Consider the following 23,827-nt stretch of genomic DNA (forward strand, 5'->3'; position numbering starts at 1 on the left):
GGAAACCTATTTCCTTGGCATGTATGGGAATGGCACTGCCTAGACTGTATGCAAGATGTACTTGCAATGGCTGCACCATCTTGGAAGTGGTTGTCTTCAGTACTTCTTCTACCAAGGAAAGTGGAACCAAGTAGGTTGGAATCTGTCCCATGGCTAGGCTAGTTACTGTGGCACTAAGCTCCCTAAGCAGATCCGGCATCAGCATTCTGACCTGTTGCACATAAGCATAGTCCCACTGTAACACGTCGACAATCCTGCCCACGGTGTGGAGGGTGTTATTTAACACTGCTGCATGAAGGTTTACTGCTAAAATTGTGCCCTGTAAGGTTTTCCCTAGGCTTTCCAGCCGCTGCTGCTGTTGATACAGCCTGTCATAAATTTCTGGCATTTCCTTACGTAACCCAGACACCTGCCTTCTCAGGGTGGTCAGGGTGACAGTGTTAGCAGCAAACAGACCAGCTAAAAATAGCGAACCCACGGCGTAGGCTGTAGCAGTCAGACCCCCCAAGAACCTTTTGGGGCGGCTGAGGCCTGTCATCTCCTCCTGGGTGACTGTTGCCTTCCTCAGCTGGCGGAGCATGTGTATAGTGTCTAGCTGGGCGTGCCATATAGTATCACCAGCCCACTGCCTACCATGATAGGACACCCTACTGTTCATGTTGATGTGCTTCCGAAACACATCATGTGGGTCCAGCCGTACATACACTCGCTGAGTATATGTTCTGCAATTTGTATCCGGGACAACAACTATCCGGGAGCGTCCTGCAGGACTATGCCGGTAGAAGGACCGGGTTCCACAACTTCAAGGGGCTGTGTTGAGGCGATCCACAGTACTGTCAGGACCAGCCGTGGCAGTTTTAGGATCCCCATTCTGGAACACAGATGAGGCACATGGTACAGTTCCACTATATTTTTGAATATATTTTCCTAGCAGGACCTACACTACAGTACCTAACTACCTGCAACTACAAAGGGGCACCCCCCTCTTTGATCGGGTTTAGACTTTTAACCCTATTCTGTGTCCTCCGGCGCCATTTAAGATGGGCGATACAACCGGAGGTGGTTGCGATGCACCCACTTGTAGACCAGAGATTGCCTTCCTTTCTCAATCCGAATTCGATAAGCTACCGGTGATACCTTATCGACAATCTTGTGGGGTCCTGTCCAACTGGGTAAGAACTTCCGGGCCACCCCTGTGGGTTTGGAAAATTGGAAGTACAGGACCTTGTCTCCTACTTGGAGTTCCTGGTTAACTGCCTTTCGGTCATAGTATGCTTTCCTACCCTCTGCACTCCTTCCCAGATTGTTCTGGGCAAAAGTAAGGTTGCCTGCAGATGTGCTCGCAGGTCTGACACATACTGATGGGCCATAGCAGCCCCCGTCGTGCTCAGGTCCTCCACCCAATAAAGACAGTGTAGGGGAAGAGTCATCTTCCGACCTGTCATCATCTCAAAAGGTGGGACCCCCGTAGAGCAATGGGGCGTGGCTCGGATGGCCATCAGAACCAGGGGCAGCTTAATGTCCCAGTCACCACTGCTGGTGGAGACAAACTTTTGAGCATACTAATCACTGTTCGGTTTGCCCTTTCCGCCTGGCCCGAGGATTGAGGGTGGTAGGAGATATGCAACTGGGCCTTGACCCCAAGCATATTCCACAGGGTTGCCATTACTGTAGCTGTGAAATGGGTTCCCCGATCCGAGTCCACGGTCAGGGGGAGTCCCCATCGGCTGAACACATGGTTCACCAACAGCACTGCAGTTGTCTCTGCCGTGTCGTTGGGTGCTGGGAGGCACTCAATCCATTTTGTGAATGCACACGTAACAGTGAGGAAATATTTGTTCCCTCTGGATGACCTCACCAGCGGCCCCACCCAATCCATTTGTAGATTGGACCAGGGGAATGTCATGCCCTTTTTCTGGAGTGGTGCCCGGGGCAAGGGCCGTGATGGTTGGAACTGGCTACACGTCAGACACCCCTTTACATACGCGGCGATGTCTTGGCCCATGTGAGGCCAGAATGCCACCTGCTGGATAGTGTCGTACGTGGCCTTGATTCCCCGGTGACCCCCACAGGGTTCGTCATGAGCGTGTTGGATCATGACCCCCCGATTTAAGCGGGGAACTACCCACTTTGGGACACCTTGTGCAACTGGTACACAAACCAACAACCCATTTATAATTTTTAGGTTGTCTTTCACCTCTGCCACCTCCTTCAGCTCCGGCGACTGGCTCAGCACCTGCTCTGAAAGAGGTTGATGATCAGCGATATGCTGATACATTTGCCCAATTGCTGGGTCCTGTTTCTGCATTTCCTGTTTCTGCATTTCCGCAAGATCGGTGTTAAAACCCTGTGACCCAAGCACTACAGATTGAGGGTCAGCTCCGACATCCTGTCTAGCCCTGCTTCGGGTGACCGCCTTGACCTCAGCCACGGTTTCTGGGGGTAGCCATTCCTGTTGGAACTGCCAGGGTTCACCCTCTAAGGCGCCAGATTTGGCCAGCCGGTCGTCCTCATCATTCCCGTCTTTGTCGGGTCCCTTCACCTGGGATTGTCCCTTCACCTTCCTCCAGTAAACCATCATTCCAGCCTCGGTCGTGAGCTTGTCACTGGCCAGGAACAACTCTTTGTTCTTTACTTCCTTGCCCCGGGCATTTTTCATGCCGTTACCCTTCCAATACGGAAGATGGGACACGAAGCTGTGTCGGGCGTAGTTCGAGTCACTACAGATGACAAATTGTTTAAGGCCATTTGTCAGGGCCTGCTGGAGGGTGATCAGCACCCCAGCTACTTCCGCATACTGACTAGTCTTTGGTCCTAGCTTATAGCGGGTCGGCCCACAGGGAGTATTGTCTTGCCAGACTACTCCTACCCCTGCTAGCACCTGCTGTTCGTGGCGAAAAGAGCAACCGTCAACATAGGCCATGGGTAAGCCCTGGCCCACGTTCTCATCGTAGTACCGATGATTGTTCGGTAGCTCAGCAGCGGGAATCATTTCTGGAGCTTCCATGTCAGTGTCACAGCCGTGACACACTTGGCCCAAAGCCAGGCCCTGTCCCAGGTACATTTTCTTGCTCTGTGCATAACGTACCTCTATCTCATAGCCTTGTAGGGCCATCATCCATGCCACAATCCTGTTATTTGACACCCTGCCCGCTTTCAGTCTCTGGCTATGCAGGAATGTCACAGGTTGGTGGCATGTTTCGATGATGATCTTTTGTCCCCCAACATAACTACGGAAGTGTTCTACCGACCAGACCGTAGACAACAGGGCCTTCTCGCAGTCCAAGAACTTTTGCTCCACTGGGCTCAGGGCTCGACTGGCATACGCCACCACCCTTCGCTCTTGGTCATATTCCTGACTCAGAGCAGCCCCAAGGCAGTGCTCTGAGAACCCTGCTTCAAGGTAGAAGACCTTATTTTTGTCAGGGAAGCCAAGCACGGCGCACTACCGAGTTTGCGCTTCAGCTCCATCACAGCCTGTTCTGGGGAAGGCCCCCACTCAAAGGGCACGTCTTTCTGCAACAGCTTGTGGAGGGGCCTTGCTATTTCAGCGTAATCCTCAATGAACTGCCGGGAATAATTACATACTCCCAGAAAGCTGTGCAGTTCAGACAGGTTAGTGGGCGACTTCATATTCTGGATAGCTTGGACTCTGCTGGACTGTGGCTGTATGCCTTGGGCTCCAACCAACAGTCCCACGTACTCCACTTGGGTCCTACACCACTGTCCCTTAGCCAGGGACAGTTTGGCCCCTGCACGGGAGAGCTGGGTCAACACATGCCTGATCTCGGCCATGTGTTCTTCCCAGGTCGGACTCCGCATCAGAATATCGTCCACATAGACCAGGTTGCCCCTGGCGGCTGCATCACTCATGGCTTTGTGCAGAAATATGTTGAACTCTGCTGGGGAGTTGGAATACCCAAGGGGGCATCGATTCCAGGTGAACTGCCTGTTTCCAAAGGAAAAGGCCAGTTTGTACTGGTCTGTCAGCTCTACCTTAAGGGTCCAGAACCCATTGGCCACATCCACTGTGGTGAAATATTTCGCTGTTGTCACCTTGGCTAACTCCTGATCTAGGTAGATCATTGGCCATCGTGACAAAGGAACCTGTTTATTCAGCTGCCGGTAGTCAATGGTCAGACGCCACTTACCATTGGGTTTCAGCACCGGCCACAGTGGGGAGTTATAAGTGGAGTTACACTCCCTTATGATCTGACGCTCTAGTAGAGCATCCAACGTCTGCTTTATGGACTCGTATGCCGTGAGGGGAATGCGATACTGCCTGACATAGGTTGGGCGGGCGCCAGGGGCCGTGGGCATGTGCACTGTGTGCAAATTCGTCACCCCGCAGTCATAGGCATCCCGTGCAAACACTTCCTGGAAATCCTGGAAGATGTGACGCAGCTGCTGACGCTGGCTTTCCGTTTCCAGGGCATCTGCCTTACCAACCTGTTCCTGTACCTGCTCTAGGAACCCCGCTTTTGACGGCATGGCTGTATCCCGGGTAGCACTCTTGGCTGAGTGGTCCGTCGGAACACCTGCGTGTACTGTGTACACAACCATCTCATCCTTATAGCTAAGGTCCACTCTGCACACCTCCTGGTTGCAGAATCCCTCTATTGGCATAATTGCGATCATCCGCCAGGGGTAGGTGTAGTACACCTGCTCGTTTCCCCCCTCCCTGGCCAAGGGACCAGGGAGCTGCCCCAGTACTGGGATGGCCAGTTTGAAATCATAGAAACCATTGTCAATTACTAGTCCCATGTCAGTGCGAGAAGGGATTTTGACATCTTGTTTTGCTATGTTTTGCACCCACAGGCAGGTGGCTCGGCCATTCCGTTCCAGTCTGGGGGTACCACAGACTGCTAGGTTCAGTCTGATAAACTGAGCTGATGGTTGGAAGAAAACCATATCAGCGTCCATTCTCTGTCCCTTCTTTAGGACAAGGCGTACCGGAAACCCTGCTGTTGACGCAGGAACGATCAGGTCCGATTCGTTTACTACCTGGCAGGCCTGAGGAATCGTCTGACCTGACCGAATGTTCTCGGGGTCGCCGCTTAGAGAGTGGGCATCTGGGTTCACCCGTGTCCACAGCACACTGTTTACTGTGTCCAGCTGGGCGCCCAGTCGAACCAACAGGTCTGCACCAATACAGACCGAATGGGTCAGCTGAGGTGCTACCTGGAAGTAATGAGCAAACTTCCTTTTTCTGATGGAGATGGAAGCTACACAGCTTCCTTTGCTCCAAATGGACCTATGAGGTGGGGGTGCCCACCACAGAACCTGTGACTGCGTCACCAGGGTCACCTGACGGCTTCGCGACAGGTCCTTGAACAGACCTTCACTGATTATGGACTTCTCAGCGCTGAGGCTGAGAATTACATCATCAACCTGCACTTCTGCCACCTGGACCCCTCCCACCACCATGGGATGGTAGTCCTGGTCCCCCTGAGGTACCAGGGCGCACAGAAAGGACTCCCATTCATTACCGGACAGGGAGATCCACTCTTCTTCAGGGATGAAAAAGGGGTGTGCTTTACCTGGCGGGTCAAGCAGCTGCTCGGAGCACTGCTCCTGTAGTTGGGAGACCGTGGGAGTGCTGGCCTGGGCAGGACTTCCCTGTAGTTTTGGAAAGAAAGAAGAGACATTTATTTCTCGTCCAGAAGAACCAGGTGGAACCTCCAACTCAGCTATAGTGTTCAGTGGGCACTGTGTGATCACAGCATAACCACTGAACCCCCCTTTTTGCTGTACGACAGGCTTAGGGCTTTTGACCTGAGCCCACAATTTTCCACGCTGGCAGTCCACTAGAGGCTCCAGCCTGTCAAGCAGGTCTTGGCCAATGAGTAGTGGCTCTGTTTTAAACCTAGAGATGTAAACAGGATGCACCACGTTCAATGGCCCAAACCTAAGTGCCACCCACACTCGGTGTGTGATCCTGGCATGATCCTGGGTATAGCTGGAAATATCTATCTTACACGGTTCTACCTTAAGTCTGATGCCTTTTCCTTTCGCTAATCGTTTGAGATCGCTGAGTAGATCGGCTGACATCAAACTAATTTCAGCCCCAGTGTCAATCAGTGCTTCTCTATCTAAGATGTTTTCAAGTGAAACCTTGATATAAATATGCTTTGCCTTTCTGGCTGAGATTCCCTAAGAATTGTTGGAAGCCTGCCTTTTCTTTGACTTCAGGGGCGGGGTCAGCGCCCAACTCAGAGTCACAGCCTTCTTCCAGGCAGGAACCCTCCCACCCAATCAGATAGACTGAGGGAGGGGTTTGAGATGGATCTCCGCCTCCTCCATGTGAGAAGGGGCGTGGTCCCCCTAAGCTCATTCACGCTTTCGGCATTCGGTGCGGAAGGTTTACCCTGTCCTGATCTCTCAAGCAGGGCTTGTTCAAGCCGGGCCAGGCGGGCTGCAGTCGACTCCCTTCGTCCAGCCTTATGATAGGCTCTGCCTGAGCCCTTGCCTTCCCCGTAGCGCTCACGGCGGCTCTGACACTTAGTGCTTTCCTTCCTGCCTATTTTGCGCCGGGGCTTATAGGGCTCGAGCCGAGGCGAGTCGTCAACCCTGCTGGGTTTAGTGGCGAACACGGCCGTTTTAGCAGGTTTTCGCTCTGAGGAAGCAGAGACTTCAGCTCCCCAGGCTTTTTGAGCCAACCTTCTAATGTCAGCCATTTTCATCGCTTTTGCATCAGTGTGCATCACAATCATTTTCCTGACTGAGGGATGCAGATTAGCTGGTAGTTTTCCTACTTTTCCTGTTCGGACGCTTCGGGCATAAACTGCAAAGTATATCTCAGCTCATTGATGTAGGTCTCCACATTATTCCCTGACACTGATGGGTCAAACCTTTCTACATCTTTGGCTAACTGCCTCAGGGAGTGGAGGTTAATTTTTACGGTTTCTCCGCGGGCAGGGGGACGGCCGTGATCAGGAGCAGGGGGTCTCTGCCTGAATTGCATCTCCCTTGCATCTCGCGCAGGACTCGGCGATCTCCCCCATGCCGATCCGACCACAGACCCTGGACGGGAGAAACCTCCTCCCGGCGCACTGGGTGAGCGCTCCGGGCTGCTAGGTGGGCTGGCATGCAAGTGGGATCTAGCCTGTTTTGCTTCCAGTACGAAAGCATCTAACTCCTTTTGCCTTTTCTGGCTGAGCTCATTTAAACTCTCAATTTCTTTTTCTTTTTCTTTCAAGCTAGCTTCCAGGTCTCTCCTAGCTACCTCACCCGCAGTTTCTCTAGCAGACAGGTCATCTAATTTACCTAGAACTTCCCTGAGTCTGTCTTCACTTTCCTCATTTTTCACTCTCTTTTCTCTGATTATATCCAGCAACTCAACTCGCGCCTTATATCTTTCTAGCTTTCCCTGAAGCTTTTGAAACTTTGTCAGCTCGGACAAAGACAGTTCCAGCTGTTTAGCTAGATTTAAGGCGAAACTCGATAGGACCTGAACTGCGTTCACGGACCCTCCTGTGTTAATCTGGTTCGCTACCTTAGCTACTAAATCTACTTGCAGCTTCTCAATATCATTAAAGTTCAACTTTTCGATACCGCTCTGGTAACCAGGATTATCGTCGCTAGAAATAGTACTTATAAGCGACTCCACTTCAGACATTTTAGCAGCCATTGTCATTACGTCAGAGAAACTTTAAGAGTATTACTTTTTTTTCCTTTTACCAAAATACAGTATGGAATCTAAACACCCGAGCAGATGGATTTCCAATCAGCACGCGTTACACTAAACGCTAGAAAACAGGGGGATTTCTTTACGCAGTTATCAGCACACTCGGTATTCGCGTATAGAAGCCGAGGTGCTGTGCTGAACTTGAACTCACAGCAATATCAGTTATTCTGTGCGATTGATTCTCATTTCATTCTAAACTCGCCCAACCAGGGACGCCATTAAATATAGTGGTTTGATGGGTTTACTGATACAATTATTAATTGTAGCAGTAATCACGAGGATGTTCGTTGGGGCTTTTAGAAAATCAATCGTCAGAACAACTAACAACGCACACACACGGGTTCAATACACGAGATACATTTATTAATATAAACTGTGCACCAAACATATACTAGTCTGCCTGGATATGAGCAGCAGACCTTACTGTGAGGGTTATCAATATACAAGGTATATAATCTCGAAGAGATGCAAACACAAAGAGATACACAACAGAGAATATATGTCAATATGTATCGTTTGGTTACCAAATCGCTAATCAGTGTTATTACCCACTGTTACTCTAAACTCGGAAGTAAATACATTACTCATGAATTAAATTGATAACAACTTGTGTTGAGGTACAATTGAATTCTCGAGACGCAATGTAGAACATGGGGTTTACTTATCCACTGTGTATGGATTTGGAATTCCCGGCACGAACACCAAACCAGCTGACAGGCTCTGTTACAGCCTCTGTTCCAGCGGTTGTCCAATGGGCGTTGTGTCGGCGTCCTCTGGCTACCGGCCAACCAGTCAAGGTGCAGCTCGGAGTAGGATGGGCGGAGGAATCTAACTGCGGCGCACAGGGCAGTCGTTGCTCCGAGGGGATCTACCAGCAGTCCGGCTGGCTAGTAGAAAGTCTCTATGCACAGAGTGTGACCGCGAGTCCTCACAAGTCACTCTTTTGCCTGGGAAGAAGCTGGTTCGTTCCCGGTCCAGCGCTGCTTCTGAATAAGCTATTCAGGTTGTCGACGAGGGTCCAACTGTAGGCTGCCGTTGATCAAGCGGAGCATTCACGTTGGTAGAATTCTGAGTACGTACGGGATCCTTGGCCTCGCGCTTAGAACAAAGTCCAAGTCCTTTTGCAGACAACAGCAGTTGTCACGTGATTGTCTCTGAGGATGCGTGAAAATGGCCAAGGAGAGCCCAGAACTGAGCTTGCGCTCCCTTTTTGATCAAGACCCAGATGTGTGCTGATTGGTTGAGAGTTTGGCGGGCATTGGAGACCCACGTGGTATTACCGCGCCCTGCAGGTCCCTGATTGGTTGGTCAAGGTGAGATATAAGTCACTTACTCTTGACACTTAGGAATGCAGTCCAGATGTCCATTCGGTACTCCCTAGACTGATAGGCGCCAATGGATGACCATTGATCATGATAGCCAGGCTTAGCTAATTGCATCCCCGTCTGGGAGTTTGTTTCTTATCACAAGAAAACATGTTAAATCAGCTTGCATGAATTCTTTCTCTGTGGCTGCACCACAGAGATGGAGGGTGAGATGGGGCCTCTTTTAGGAGTATACCAACGCTTAATTCTGTCTTATTAACAAGCATTGCTGCTACATATTGTTGGTCAATATTGCGTCATTGTTGGTTGATACTGCTGTTCTAGCTTCATTTTGCCAATAATAGGCACATTGTTTTCAGAAATAAATGCACTGATCAAAAAGTTTATCCCTATTCAAGTACAGCGCACCAAAAGTGGGATCAATATTACTTTGTTTTTAAGCATTTTCCCTCAATATTACAAACATCACTGCTGTGTGGACTTTGAAAAAACCCCATCTCAGGCCCACGGTCTGTAAATGTTATTTGTGATGACGTCTGAATGGAAGAATAGAATCTTTATTTATATAATTTTGTAGATTAAGCTGACCCAGGGACGCCAAATAATGTAGATTAAGCCGGCCCAGGGACGCCAAATAATGTAGATTAAGCCGGTTCAGGGACGCCAAATATGTAAGAAAAGTGGCTCTCTGAAGGCACCAGTTCTGTAGGGTTTAGGCATTTACTGAGACAATTATTAATTGTAGCAGTAAATCACAAAGTTGATTCTTTTGATGGCTTTAGAATCCAACCATGCGACATAACTCAAACAACGTGCACACACAGGTACTAATACACGAGGATACATTTATTAATACATAGAATATGCATATAAACCTAACAGATCTTAGCGAGAGGGTTATCAGAATACAAAAGATATATATTCGGTCAGTTACAAAGAGTTACATATATCAAGAGGACATACGTTCAGTATATCATTCATTAAGACCGTTTCGTAAAGTGAACTTGGTTACAACTTCTACATTAGATACTCAAACAAGTACATAACTCTAAGGAATTAAATTGATATCAACTGGTTGGGATAACAATTGAATTCTCGAGCTGTAATGCATTGAAGTTGAATACTCATCCAATTTCTGGGGATTCAGATCTCCTGCGGGCACAAAGAAACAGTTGCAGGCTGTTGCTGTCCAATCCGCGCTCTCTGGCTCGGTGCCAGGCTGTGCTGTGCGGCTTGCGACGGTGCGCTGCTGATGCTCACTGTCCGGCTAGTTAGTGTTGGCTTTAACTAGCAAAGTTTGTGCACAGGAGAAAAGATGACTGTGGGTCCCAGCAAGTCAGGAAGAGGACCGGTTCGTTCTTGATGAAGAGCTAGTTCTGAATAGTAATTCAGCTGTCCACAGTTCCGACCTGTTCACGAGGCCTGCTGCTGGTTACTCTCTGGCAACCTCAACTCTAGACTCTTAGAACAAAGGAAAGTTCTGGCACTCGGACACACTGGCCGTTCCGTGGTTGTCCGGGCTGAGTCTCAGGATGGTCAGGAGGCGCGCTGCGAGAATGTCCTGCCCTTGGGAGCCTTCTGCTCCTGGGCTGTCCTGACCTGGAATTCTCCTTTGAATTCCCTTTAGAATCTTACTGAATCTTGTTGAATCTGAATCTGAATCTGAATCTGAATCTTGTCTGAATCTCTGTGTTGCCTGTTTTTACCTGGAGGAACTTCAGCTCATTGATTGGCTGAAAGTTCCATGGGCATCAGAGTCCCACGTGGGTTACTCAGCCCTACCAGTCCCTGATTGGTTGATCAAGGTGAGATATGAGTCACTTACTCCTGACACTTAGTAATGCAGTCCAGATGTCCAACTGGCACTCCCTAGACAGATAGGCGCCAATGGATGACCATTGATCATGATAGCCAGGCTTAGCTAAGTGCATCCCCCTTTGGGAGCTGTCCTTATCAAAAGAAAACATCTTGCATAAATAGTTTCTCTGTGGCTGCACCACAGAGATGAACAGAGAAATGGGGCCTCATTTGGGAAGGCTCAGAACACTTAATTCTGCCTTATTATTAAGCCTCGCCGCTACAATTTCAAAGGTCACTAGCTCATGTTCTGTTTTATTCTATGGGGGTATGACTCTCCTAAAATGATTTATTCAACACTGAGTTTATTTTTATTGAGATATTACACAACAGGAAATTGTTGTATATGTAAAGATGTAACAGTATGTACGTAACTGATATAATTTAATGTAATGTATAACTAATGTATACATTAAGTAGTACAACAAAATTAAATGGGGAGTTCTCCCACATACAGTCAATTACATTTTCACAGGAAAAGTGGGAAGCTACTTTTTAGAAGTGCCTGTAAAGGTTTGGTGAAAAGTGAATAATTTAGAGCCTCTGATCTCTGTGCTTTTATATTTTCTCAGGTGTTAAATCTCAGTCTATTGAATGGAAAATAACCTTTTAAATGATTCCTTGAGGGATGAGTCATATTCTGAACCAAGTATTCTTAAGGGTTCTGTACCCATCTGTATGAAATAATTTTCAACTTTCTTCGTTGTTGATGGATTGTAACTGTGGACCGAAGGAATTCTATTGTCAGATGTTTTACTGATGTTTGCAGAATTCTTGTCTGGGCAGGGATTTTCTGGATTTTGCAGTTAAAAATGTATTACTTACTGCTTTTTATTTTCAAAAGGCTGCACATTTGTTTACTTATGATTAGAAAATTGCTACCATCATTCTAAATACATCTATTACATCTATACATCATCTACATTGTTTATACATGTTAAAATATTAATTCTTACAGTTACAAGTTCTTTAAAAAGTCTAAATGGACTGCAGTGAACTCTTTCTCCCCAATGTCACCAGTACATACAATTAAATAGGAAAAAGTAAAGAGGGGAAAAAAACCCACAATGTTTCAGCTGTGGAGCCTTTTTCAGGTGAGTGACACTTGTTCCTTTGCAGTCTATGCATGCTGACACAGCTAACTACCTGAACTTCTACAAATAAATAGGACCAACTATACACTGTCATTTTCTTATCTTGGTATTTATATTTCAGAGATCTCAGAGAAACTGTGAACAAGCTCCATCACATAAGAATAGTGTCATACAATATATAATTTATGGAAAAATTAACTTTGTTCTTATGAGGGAGTGAACATAGCCATTTGTACCTAAACTATTGACTTATGCTGACAGTATTCTTTACACTGTGGGGAGCGTGGAATCTAAAGTATCGCTGAGCTGCTGCCTTTATTTTTTCATTCCTTAAGCTATAAATGATGGGGTTGAGCAAAGGGGTTAGGAAATTGTACACAGACCCAATGAAAATGCGTCCTTCTGGGTGGATGTTTTCTACTCTTAAACTAATATACACCACAGCAGCAGACACATAGTAAAAAAATACCACTGTCATGTGTGAAGAACACATTGAGAAAGCCTTTTTATGGCTCTCCACAGTTTTCAGTTTCATTACTGATGTTATAATTCTGCAGTACGTCCATAAGACATAGAAAGAGGCGACATAGATTGAAAACATGGCAAGAAAAAGAGCAACATTTGCTTGAGCTGTAATGTCGCCACAGGCTAATGCCATTACAGTGGGATAATCACAAACAATATGTAGGATAAAGTTTGATTTACAGTATGGAAACATACTTGCCAATATTATTGATGGAAGAGGTGCAAGAATTCCCAGCACCCAGACTGTGACAGTCATTATGAGACAGACCTTGGTGTTGATGATGGTGTTGTAATGCAAAGGCTTTACAATTGCTGTATATCTGTCATAAGACATAGCTGCTAAAAGAAATCCTTCAGCAGCAGGCAATGTCATGAAAAAATACATCTGTGCAAAACAACCTGAGAAAGAGATGGTGTTGTCACGACACAAAAGAATTGCCAGCAACTTTGGTATGACAGTACACGTCAGCAGAATATCTAGGAGACTTAAGTTCCACAGGAAGAAATACATGGGTGTGTGGAGCCTATGATCCAGGGCGACTAACAGCACAATCAGCAGATTACCCAGGATGGTGACAAGGAAGAGGAAGAGGAAGAAGATGAAGAGCGCAGTGTAGTGCTCCTGCAGGCCAGGCAATCCCACAATGATGAATTCATAATGCAGAGTTCTATTGGAATCACTCATGGCTCAGTGTCTCAAAAGTCACACAAAACAGGAGATGTAAATGCTTATACAGTGGATTTGTTTTAGTTTGGAAAAAATCCACAGAATCTGAAAGAATAATACTGTTCAAGTTAGAACATTATTTTTTATTTAACTGAACTTAACATAATAGGGCTCTCATATGTTAAAATGTTATAATCATAGTACTGTAGTATATGTTATTACAGTTAGTGGTACAGTATATGTTTTGCCCTTCCAAAAATGTATAGATAATTTGTAAAAAAATGTATAAAAACTTTGTGTATAAAAACTTTAGGATCAATAATTTTCTGAAGACAAGGATGTATATTCATTGGCTTTGAAACCGAATAAATCATTTCTTTCTTTAAAGGCAACATTGAACTTAAAAGTCCACATAAATTCGTATTTGTTTAACAGTTATGCCATAAAATGAACTCTTTTTACTCTTGTGCCATGTGCTTTCAAGTTTCAAATCAATGTGTTCTGAAACACATCATTAAAAATCTACTCTAAAATATTCTTGTTTGTATTGTATCAAAAAAAGCTTGATATCCACAGATACAGTATATATCACAGTGAAAAAAGACAAAATACAAATTATTTTAAGAGACTACAGTATAAATTAAACTATCATTTATATATCCAGATGATTCGTTTAAAATTTTTGAAACAGTCCAGAGAAAGTAGATCATGAAACAGGACAACGATCCAAAATACACTAGTAAATCTCTGATTGAATGGCTGAAAAAGAAATGAATCAGGGTTTTAGAATAGCCACGTCAAAACCCAGACCTTGGCCCCTTTTGAGAAGCTTTGTCAAGACCTAAAGATAGCTGTGTGCAAATGCCCTCAAACATCACAAAGCTGAAGCAGTTTTGTAAGGAGGAGACCAGAATCCCTCCCAGGTGATGTGAAAGACTCATAAATTCTAACAGGAAACATTTACTTCAAGTATTGCTGCTTAAGGGGGTACCACATATTACTGAATTACTGCACTTACTTTTTCACACAAGTCTAATTAATGATGGCTGATTTTTTGTTTCATAATGACAAAATGTGTATTTGTTACCTGTCACATGATATAAGATTAATCTACTGTTAGGTCTAGATGAAGGTCAGATACAGGTATGTCTTAATATGTAAAACCATAGAAACTTAAAGTGGTGTATTTTTTTACATCATATACTATACTGACATTTTGTATTATTTGTATATATCACAGTATATTAAATTTATGTTAATAATAAAAGTCGAAATAACATTTAGTGTAGAGCCACTTTAGGAAACATTCCATATTGATAGTGGATTTAAAGAAGATAGTACAAAAGGTTAAATGAAGCTATCATTTCAATAATATTTAACACACCACAGATACCTCCTATCTATCTTTTTGGGGCAGTGAAAAGATACATTTGGCATGCTGAATACTACCGTTTTATTGTGTAGCTACTTCACTACAGACTTTAATTTTGACATGCATTCTGAATGGCAACATCTGTAACAGCATCAAATCTGTAATGTGACAAAAATATTTTTTAAGAACAAAAAACATATGAACATTATATTTACATAATACACTGCAGTACTTTGAAAAATACTTCATTAAGAGCATGTATGCTGAGACTGAAAGCCTGAAAAAAGTCAATACCTTATGTTTATGAAAGCCAAGCACTTACAAGAGTTATCTGCTATGATTCTGTCTTTTCAAGCACTACAGGGTCTGATTATCCAAAAGCACTGTGTGCCTGTAAGATGAAGGATTGAATATTCTTGAAGAAGGAGTAAATTCATAAGTAATATGACATAATCCTTATATCCTTGTACAACCTGAAGTCAAATGAGAAAGTAGTGTTCATTTCAGAACCTAGTTTCTTTGAAATTTTCAAGAGTAATGTATTTGGTACATTATATTCAATATACAAACTAGTAATAAGATACTGTACATTCCAAATCTGTTACATAGAAATTATTTGTATTAACACATACCTGTGACTTCCAGCACAAAACACAACTGCTGGGCAAGCAACTCTCCCTCTCATTTCAGCTGCTCTGTTTTTATGGGGAGCTCTTCACAGTGACCCCAGAGGCCATGGACTGGAGTAGCTCTACCTCCTATTAGTCCGGAGAGACAGAAAGGGAGCAGGCCCAAAGGGTGAACAGAAAACTGTACCACTTCATTAACATACACTGTTAAACAGCATAAAACTTAGTAAAAATTATTTAAGTCTCTGACATATTAAGACACTTTGAAACAATTCATTTAGGAAAACACAAACCTATGCATTAATACAGCTTTTATCCCTGAAGTGTAGAGAAAGCTTTAGAGCTTGGTTGCTATGATTTTAATATTGAAAAATAAATAGGAGTATGTCCAAAAATACACCTAAGAAGATCGGCAAAAGCTAGACCAGGGTGGGTGGAATGTAAAGAGCGTGAAGTTTAAGTAGTCTCCAGATGTGATACCTCCTAACATTTGTGGGATGAGATGGTAATGTCTGTGGCATCCAGGGCTAAGAAACCACTGAATAGGCACATGTAGTATATCCAGATTGCACAAGAGGAAGATATAGAAATCCCACAAGACAGCATCTACTATACAACCTGGTTCAAAGCATTAGGTATAAATATACAGCTTGTTTTACATCATATTGCATCCAGTGGTTGCTACAGATGCTTCTAGCTTGTAACTTCCAATGGCGATAATGGAGATAGAGAGTTATAGAGATAACTCTATGGATGAAAAATGTTAATTAGCTTAATTTATCAATCAATTTAAACAAAATGAAGTGTGCATTAAGATATTACTTTTGTATGTTCATCCCATTTTTAATTAAAATACAGTGATTTAAACTACTGAGAAAATGGGGAGCAATAATTCAATGGATTCATTCACAAATGGGAGAAATAACTTTAAACATAGCCTTTAAGACTTCCCTAGTTGTTTCCAGCTGTGGGAAAAATCTTAAAGGAAAGATGAGTGAGAAACATCGGTAGTAAAGGATTATCAATCAATCAATCAAGGTCTATTTATCAATGCACAAACAGTTAAGTACACAGCGGTGTTGTCGAGGTGTCCCTCGTTAAGAGGGATAGAAGAGTAGAAGGACATACATTTTTAGAGATTAGGTTAGGATTATGATACCATAAATTATACAATTGCTATTTACAATACAGTACAGATTGTGCAAATGTAATACAAGGATAGGAAGTATTTAGCGCAGTTTATATGTGTCCTGAGAGTTCAAAGTGACAGGAGGGTGCCAATGCACCCTATTACTTCAAGTGGTTGCCTATTTGCCAGATGCCGTTTGGGTAATTGCAGGTGTATGCTGTGGTTGGCATTTTAACAGTATTACTGACTGGGGGAAGAAGCTGTTACGAAACCTGGTGGTCTTGGTCTGTATAATTCGGTATTGTTTTCCAGATGGTACTAGAAAGAACAAGTTGTGGTAAGGGTGACTCAGGGGTCCCTGAGGATAGAACTGGCCTTTTTGAGGTGTCTAACAGAGTAGATATTCTCAATGTTCGGTAGCACGCAGCCGGTAGTGTTTTGATCCACTTTCACCACGCTCTGGAGTACCTAGTGCACTGGGGCGGAGCAATTACCATACCAGGCAGTGATGCAGCCAGTTAGGATGCTTTCAGTGGTGCACCTGAAGGTTGAAAAGGATATGCCGAACTTCTTTAGTCTGCGGAGAAAGAATAGGCGCTGCCATGCTATCCTGGCTACGTTGGTATGGTGGGTTCAGGTTAGATCATGTGTTGTCGACACCTAGGAATAGGCTGGGCAAATGCTTTTTTTTAAAAGAAATAAAAAATTAGATATAATGATATGTTCCCGCTTAACTTAGACATTGCATGACTTTAAAACCTATAAAAACAGGTTTCGAGAGTTAATAACCACTTTTTATGCGCTAAAAACTGGTGATTTTTCTTCCTCGTGATCAGCTCCGAATCTTTGTGTACGCTGTAAGATTTTTACTTCTTAATTAAATGTTCAGAATACATGAATTTCTTAAAGACAACACATGTTTTGAAGATAAAAAATCCCATTCTTTTCTCTTCCTGTTGTGTGAAACTGATCAGCAGGTCTTTTTTCCCAATCAGAGGTTCTGAAAATAGCGAACTGCCCACTGCGCTCCGTCAGAGGGGGAGGCGGCACTGAGAGAGGGAGGAGGAGCGGAGCTCAGTATTGCACAATGGCTGTTCTATAGCGTGGAGTGCAAATGGCTCCAATTGCATCTGCATTCATAAGTGTTTAAAATTAAACAACCTAAACATAAATCATTTTCTTTTACTTCTAAGTCCCTTAATTAGACAAAGCAGGAACTTGTTGTACTTTCTAATGACTTTACAGGTGGAAAGATTACAGATTTTAATAGTCTTTAATTTTGTTATACATTTTAGAAACGTTTCATCTATACAAACACCACAAAACTATTCTCGATTGTATTTCTGAAAGTTATGTTACACTTAGTTCATTATTTTAAATACATCTAATTAAGAAAGTAAGGTGTTAGCATAAATTATTAATAATCAATTATATTAAATGTAGCACTGTAATAAATTGTTGCACTTTTCCCTGCATTTTGTAAAAATATATTTTCATTGTTCAGATATACTTTAAATCTGACAATCATAAAATAAATTAAACACAAAATTAAAGAAAAATAGGGTAAAATATAATTCAAAATATTTTGCTAACAATGTTAACAGTTAATAAAAATAAAATGTATTAACTAAGGAATAGGATGGCACAATTGTTAGTATGCTTTTTGTTTTCATAAATACAACAGTAGCACCGGATGTCTCAGTGGTTTTCAAAATTAAATTATGCATGCAAACCTGTGAACTACAAAGATATCTAAGATACTATCCATTTATAATTGTGGCAAAGTGGTTAGCATTGCTGTCTTCCAGCACTGGGGCCCTAGGTTCCATCCCTTCAGTCCTGTGTGTGTGGGGTTTGCATGTTCTCTCTGGGTTTAGTGGTTTCTCTCCATATGTGTGATATGATTCCCTCTCGCACTCCAAAACATACTGGTAGGTTAATTGTCTTATGGGAAAATTGGCCCTGGTGTGTGTGTGTGTGTTTATGTCTGTCTGTCCTGTGATGGACTGGCGTGTATTCTGCCTTGTGTCCGTTGCTTAATTGCATAGGCTCCAAATCCTCTGTATTGGATAAAGAGATTAGAAAATGGATGGAAGTAAAGATACTGTGTGGATGGAACTATACACAGTGTTAGAAACCCACTATGAGATGGCAGCATCTCACTAAGGATAAATTATTTTATAGTGCTGGCTTAAGGAAACAGCCTTTCCACTTCTCTTGCACATCAGTATCCATACCTACAGATGCAGCCATTCAAAGTGAGCGGTACAGACAAGTACCGGAGGTAATTGACTGTGGCGTCGCGCATCATGACGCAAGATGACGCGGGGTACCGTGGTACGTGTTAGGTTGACCGACAGGGGCACTCGTGGTCCGTTGGTCTGTCACAGAAAGATTTACAGTACAGTAAACGTCTTTACTGTGCCCGTTGTAGATATTGAATTTTACCACTGAAGGGAAATCTTAGTAGCTGAGCATAAAAAGAATAGAAGCATACTGTAACGCATGTGAAGGCCATAAACGATATTAATTTTGGAACATAAACATACAGTACTGTATATGGCTGGTATTGGTACTTTAAAGTAAAAAAAACATTATTATTGTTATAGAGAAACATGATCAGATTTTCCCTGGTTCAGAAAAAAAGATCTAAAGTGCTACACATAACTTTCTTAATTCGATGTATTTAAAGCAGTGAACTACTGAAGGTGTAACATAACATTCAGAAATACAATCACGTATTTGAAAAATAAAAACGATTACAATCTAATCCTTCCACGTTTGATCCCAAAATCCCAAGAAATATAAATCTAAACGGGTAGAAAGCTATGCTGAAAGTTTATTAAGATACTTAGAAGACAAAGAAACTATCAATTTATGTTGCATTAGCCTGATTATGATTAAAAAACACATATAATTAAACACGCGTTTGCGATTTAAATCAGAACACGATTTAAATCAATATAAATGTTTATATTGTAACGCATACTGTCCACCCTCCATTTCTCTATAAAAAATTACTTTATTGCACACACACACAATAGAAGCAGGAAGCAGAATCAGGGACCGTTGTCAGAAGGGAAGAAGGTGACTATTCATTGTTATCAAAAATGACTTAGAATCGATCATGTTGTGATATTTTGAAATACAAAAGTCAATTGATTGTCTATAATATTGCTATTCTATTTTTTCGAAGAAATGTTTGTTAAGAGGAAAGTCCAGCAATAGCTGGATTTGAACACACAACCCAGGCGTTGGTAGTTGGGCACGTAGACCAGTAGGCTACAAGACAACTCGCATGAAGAGGGAGGTGAAACAGCCTTACACAGCCCTGTCGCAGTACACAAATATAATCATATCGTTATTAAATTCTTTAGATACGCGATTCCATATTATATTAGCAGAAAAGCTTAAAACTACCACTTTTTCACACGCTATTTCACATGCTAGTTAAGTACTTCGATGCTTAAAATCGTTAGGGAGAAATGGAATACCGGTGTGTATTTTTCCTTTAAAGTACCGATTCCTGGAATCTGACTGGCTGACACGCTTCTGAAGTGGTTCCATAAAATCTGGTATACGGAAAAGAAAGCGTTGATACATACAAGTATCTTTTAATACAGTCTTTGCTGTGCTCTTGAGGATCCTTGTGATATATTGAGCTCTAGTTGAATAATAAGTGACGCATTTTAAATCATTTTTGTAGATAGAAATTATGAAACGCCTGTTAAAAGCAAGGAAGTTTTTATGCCCGTTGAAGTAAAACAAAATGCCTGACAAAGTATGGCTTGGACAGATTCCAAGTGCTTGTGCAAATGTGCTAAAGAAATTATACTTTGAGTATACAGCTTGTCCAAAGTCATCCATTATTAATACTATTAGTAATATCTTCGGTTAAGTCTTTGATGCATAAATATTTCTGATAAAGGTAGGTTGTGTACTTTTGTCCAACTGAGCAATCTTGCTTTCATAAAATATACCAACATTTTAATGACTGATGATTAACATGCTGTAATACACAGTTCAAAATTAAAAGCTCAAATGCTATACATGAGAGGTTAAGCTCCCCCTGGCGGTTTTACAAGGTGACGCCGGATAGTTTCCGGCATGACGTCAATGACGCGCGATTAACTGCGTGATACTGCGTGACATCGTGTGACACCGCGTGATACCGCGACACGCCCACCGGGGTATGCCGCGAAATACCCCACCCATTTTGAATGGCTGCATCTGTAGTTAGTTATTTAAAGAAATTGCTTCTTAATATAAACATCTTAATATGATGGCTCTGTGAATCAGCATCAGCTATGTTTGCCCATTCCTTCAACTCATGTGCATCCAACACACAGTTCAATGCTAGAAACTACACAAAATCTGAAATACAATCCTCATTTCAGTATCTATGCAAATATACAGTCTGTTAACTTCATCATCTTCATCAAAAGTATGCCTAACCCCATTTGGAAGTGTTCTTGTTATCAGTGTATTCCTCAACTTTCCCAAAATTATCTTTTCGCTACCAACATCTATAGTCTTATATCCTGCAATAACTCAGCCAACACTTTAATCCCCAAAAGCTGCTTGTGTTAAATTCTTTAAATCACAAATATCATATGTAAATACTGGCCATTTAATACTCTGCATTGTGGAATAATAATTTATTTTAAAGGGAACTAGAGAAACTAGGATCTAGAGAAATCAGGCTCAGGGCTTTGTAAGTAGTAAACAGACCCAAAGTAGGTATGAGGAGATTGCAATAAGGCACCACAGTCAATGGAAAGGAAGAAAGGGTTAAGTGAAGGAATGTCAAGACTCAAAAAATACACAAGAAACACAGATATTAGAAGCATTTTTATTGCTAGTATGAGCGAAGCTTACTTTTAAACCTAATTTGTTCCAGATACAAATTGTGTGTATACATTTTAATTCAAGTGCAGAACAGCTTTGGACAGGATATTAACAAAAATTACACTAAACTGTAGAGAAATTCCTGTAATTACAGACCAAGACCAAAAATTAAATTTTGAGTATTTTTTGTATTGGTGTGAATGGTAGCTGTTTTAGACTGAGTGATAAGGGTATATATTCTTGCTATAATGAAAAAGAACAAACTTTGAGATATATAAATAATCTTAAAGCTAAAACATATCAGAAAAAAAGTCTGACACTAGAATGATGATAATCTGACACTCTCCAATTTAATTATTGCTGTTTCCACTTCATATTGCCAATAGCAGGAACTTTGTTTACAGTGTTAAAATGATTAAATATTTGTACCTATTTAAGTGCTGGGTACTAAAAGTGGGATTAATATTACAAACTTTATTTTCATTTTTTTTCCCTCTAAGTCATAGTCATCACTGCTGTGTGGAACTCTGCATAAAAACATGTCATGCCCAAGGTCTGTAAATGATATGTGTGATGACATCAGAATGGAATGCTTTCTAGGTTCAAGTGGTCACCAATTCACGTTCTTTCTGTAGGAATATTTTTTTTCAGGAAGAGTGGTAAACTTTAGATGTGCCTGTAAAGTTTTGGTGAATGGTGAATGACTTAGAACCTGTGATCTCTGTGCTTGGATTTTATATTTTCGCATGAGGTAAATCTTGATCTACTAAAAAATATATAATATTATCCTTGAAGGATGAGTCATATTCTAGACTGGGTATTCTTATAGGTTCCGGACTCATCTACAGAAAGTCATTTTGTTCAGTACTTTGTTGTTGATGGTCTAGAAACTGTTTACGGAAGGGATTCTGTTGTCAGATTTCTACTGATGTTGGCAGCATTCATGTCTATGGAGATGTTTTCTGGATTTTGCAGTTAAAAAGTGATTCAAATGGCTGCACTTTACTTATGATATACATTATACATTTATTATTGGTCTAAATACATCTATTCTTGCATATTTTATATGTTAGAAATACTCTTATCATTGTGCTAAATCATTTACTGTTTCCCAGTAACCTTAAAAAAATGTAATATTAAGGACAGGATATTGTAGTATTAGTTTATATCAGTACATATCACTAAACAGGGTCCACTGTACACTGTCATTGTTTATCTTAATATTTATATTTTAGAGATATCTGCTTGATTAAATGTCTTTCTCAACATATATGTTTGGATTTTATTGTGCATCTTTATTTGGGTTTAATTGAACGTTATGCTCCATATAACTGTCGTAGAGGAAATCATCTTAATTATAATCTGTATTATAAAACATCTCATACAATTCCTGAAAAAGAAACTTGAAAACATAGATAAAACAATTTTGTGAAAGACCTCCTAAGTGTCATATAATATGACCATATTTCTTGATTTCTATTAGGGACTGAGGTTTGACTTTGCTGATACTGTAACCTATTGACCTACCTTATGTTGACAGTATTGTGTCTATTTGCTAAAACCTTATATGTGAGTCATAAAAAACAGATTTGAAAATATAGATAAACAATTTTGTGAACAAGCTCCATCATATAAGTATAGTTTCATACAGTATTTAATTTATGGACAAATTAACTTTGTTCCTATGAGAAGTGAGCATAGCCATTTCCCATACTGTAAACTATTGACCTACTGTATGCTGACAGTATTCTTTACACTGTGGAGAGCCTGGAATCTAAAGTATCGATTAGTTGCTGCCTTTATTTTTTCATTCCTTAAGCTATAAATGATGGGGTTGAGCAAAGGAGTTAGGAAATTGTACACAGTGCCAATAAAAATGCGTCCTTCTGGGTGGATATTTTCCACTCTCAAACCAATATACACCACAGCAGCAGACACATAGTAAAGCAATACCACCATCACATGCGAAGAGCACATTGAGAAGGCCTTCTTACGGCTCTCCATAGTTTTCAATTTCATTACTGATGCTATAATTCTGCAGTATGTCCATAAGACATAGAGAAATGGGACATAAATTGCAAACATGGCAATTAAAAGGGTTAAATTGACTTGAGCTGTAATGTCACCGCAGGCTAATGCCATTACAGTGGAGTAATCACAGACCATGTGTAGGATAAGGTTTGATTTACAGTATGGAAACATACTTGCCAATACTATTGATGGAAGAGGAGCAAGAAAGCCCAGCCCCCAGACTGTGACAGTCATTATGATACAGACCTTGGTATTGATGATGGTGTTGTAATGTAAAGGCTTTACTAATGCAGCATATCGGTCATAAGCCATGGCTGCTACAAGGAATCCTTCAACAGCAGGCAATGAAATGAAAAAAAACATCTGTACAAAACAACCTGAGAAAGAGATGGTGTTGTCATGACGCAAAAGTACTGCTAGAAGCTTTGGTATTACAGTACTGGTTAGTAGAATATCTAGAAGACTTAAGTTCCACAAGAAGAAATACATGGGTGTGTGGAGCCTGTGGTCCAGAGCAACTAACACCAAGATGAGCATATTACCCATGATGATGGCCAGGAAGAGGATCAGGAAGAAGATGAAGAGTGCAATGTAGTGCTCCTGCAGGCCTGGAAAACCCACAATGCTGAATTCATAGTGCAGGGTTCCATTGGAGTCACTCAT

The 23,827-nt window shown here is 42.0% G+C and overlaps 2 protein-coding genes across 2 annotated transcripts in view; both read right to left on the bottom strand.

The window, feature by feature from the left end:
• Positions 1-13,173, bottom strand: part of LOC138242265 (olfactory receptor 6N1-like) — a 52,269-nt gene extending 39,096 nt beyond the window's left edge. The window contains exon 1 of the mRNA XM_069197758.1: positions 12,589-13,173. Within this exon, the coding sequence (XP_069053859.1) occupies positions 12,589-13,173 (585 nt within the window). The remainder of the gene's footprint in view (positions 1-12,588) is intronic.
• A 4,103-nt stretch (positions 13,174-17,276) lies between these two features.
• On the bottom strand, positions 17,277-23,827 carry LOC138242266 (olfactory receptor 6N2-like). The gene is made up of 2 exons (XM_069197759.1): positions 22,995-23,827; positions 17,277-17,334 (listed from the first exon to the last, which is right to left on the bottom strand). Exons 1-2 carry the CDS (start codon positions 23,825-23,827, stop codon positions 17,277-17,279), a joined length of 891 nt encoding a protein of 296 aa, XP_069053860.1.

This window comes from Lepisosteus oculatus, chromosome 13, assembly GCF_040954835.1.
Source record: "Lepisosteus oculatus isolate fLepOcu1 chromosome 13, fLepOcu1.hap2, whole genome shotgun sequence".
Lineage (NCBI taxonomy): Eukaryota > Metazoa > Chordata > Actinopteri > Semionotiformes > Lepisosteidae > Lepisosteus > Lepisosteus oculatus.

Bases quoted from the DNA above. Each gene is read 5' to 3' on its own strand.
- LOC138242266 (XM_069197759.1), bottom strand. From the start codon at position 23,827: ATGAGTGACTCCAATGGAACCCTGCACTATGAATTCAGCATTGTGGGT. The intron at 17,335-22,994 runs GTACAATTTCCT...TCCCTCTCTCAG, and splicing joins CGCATTTTTATTGGCACTGT to TGCCGCCTCCCCCTCTGACG.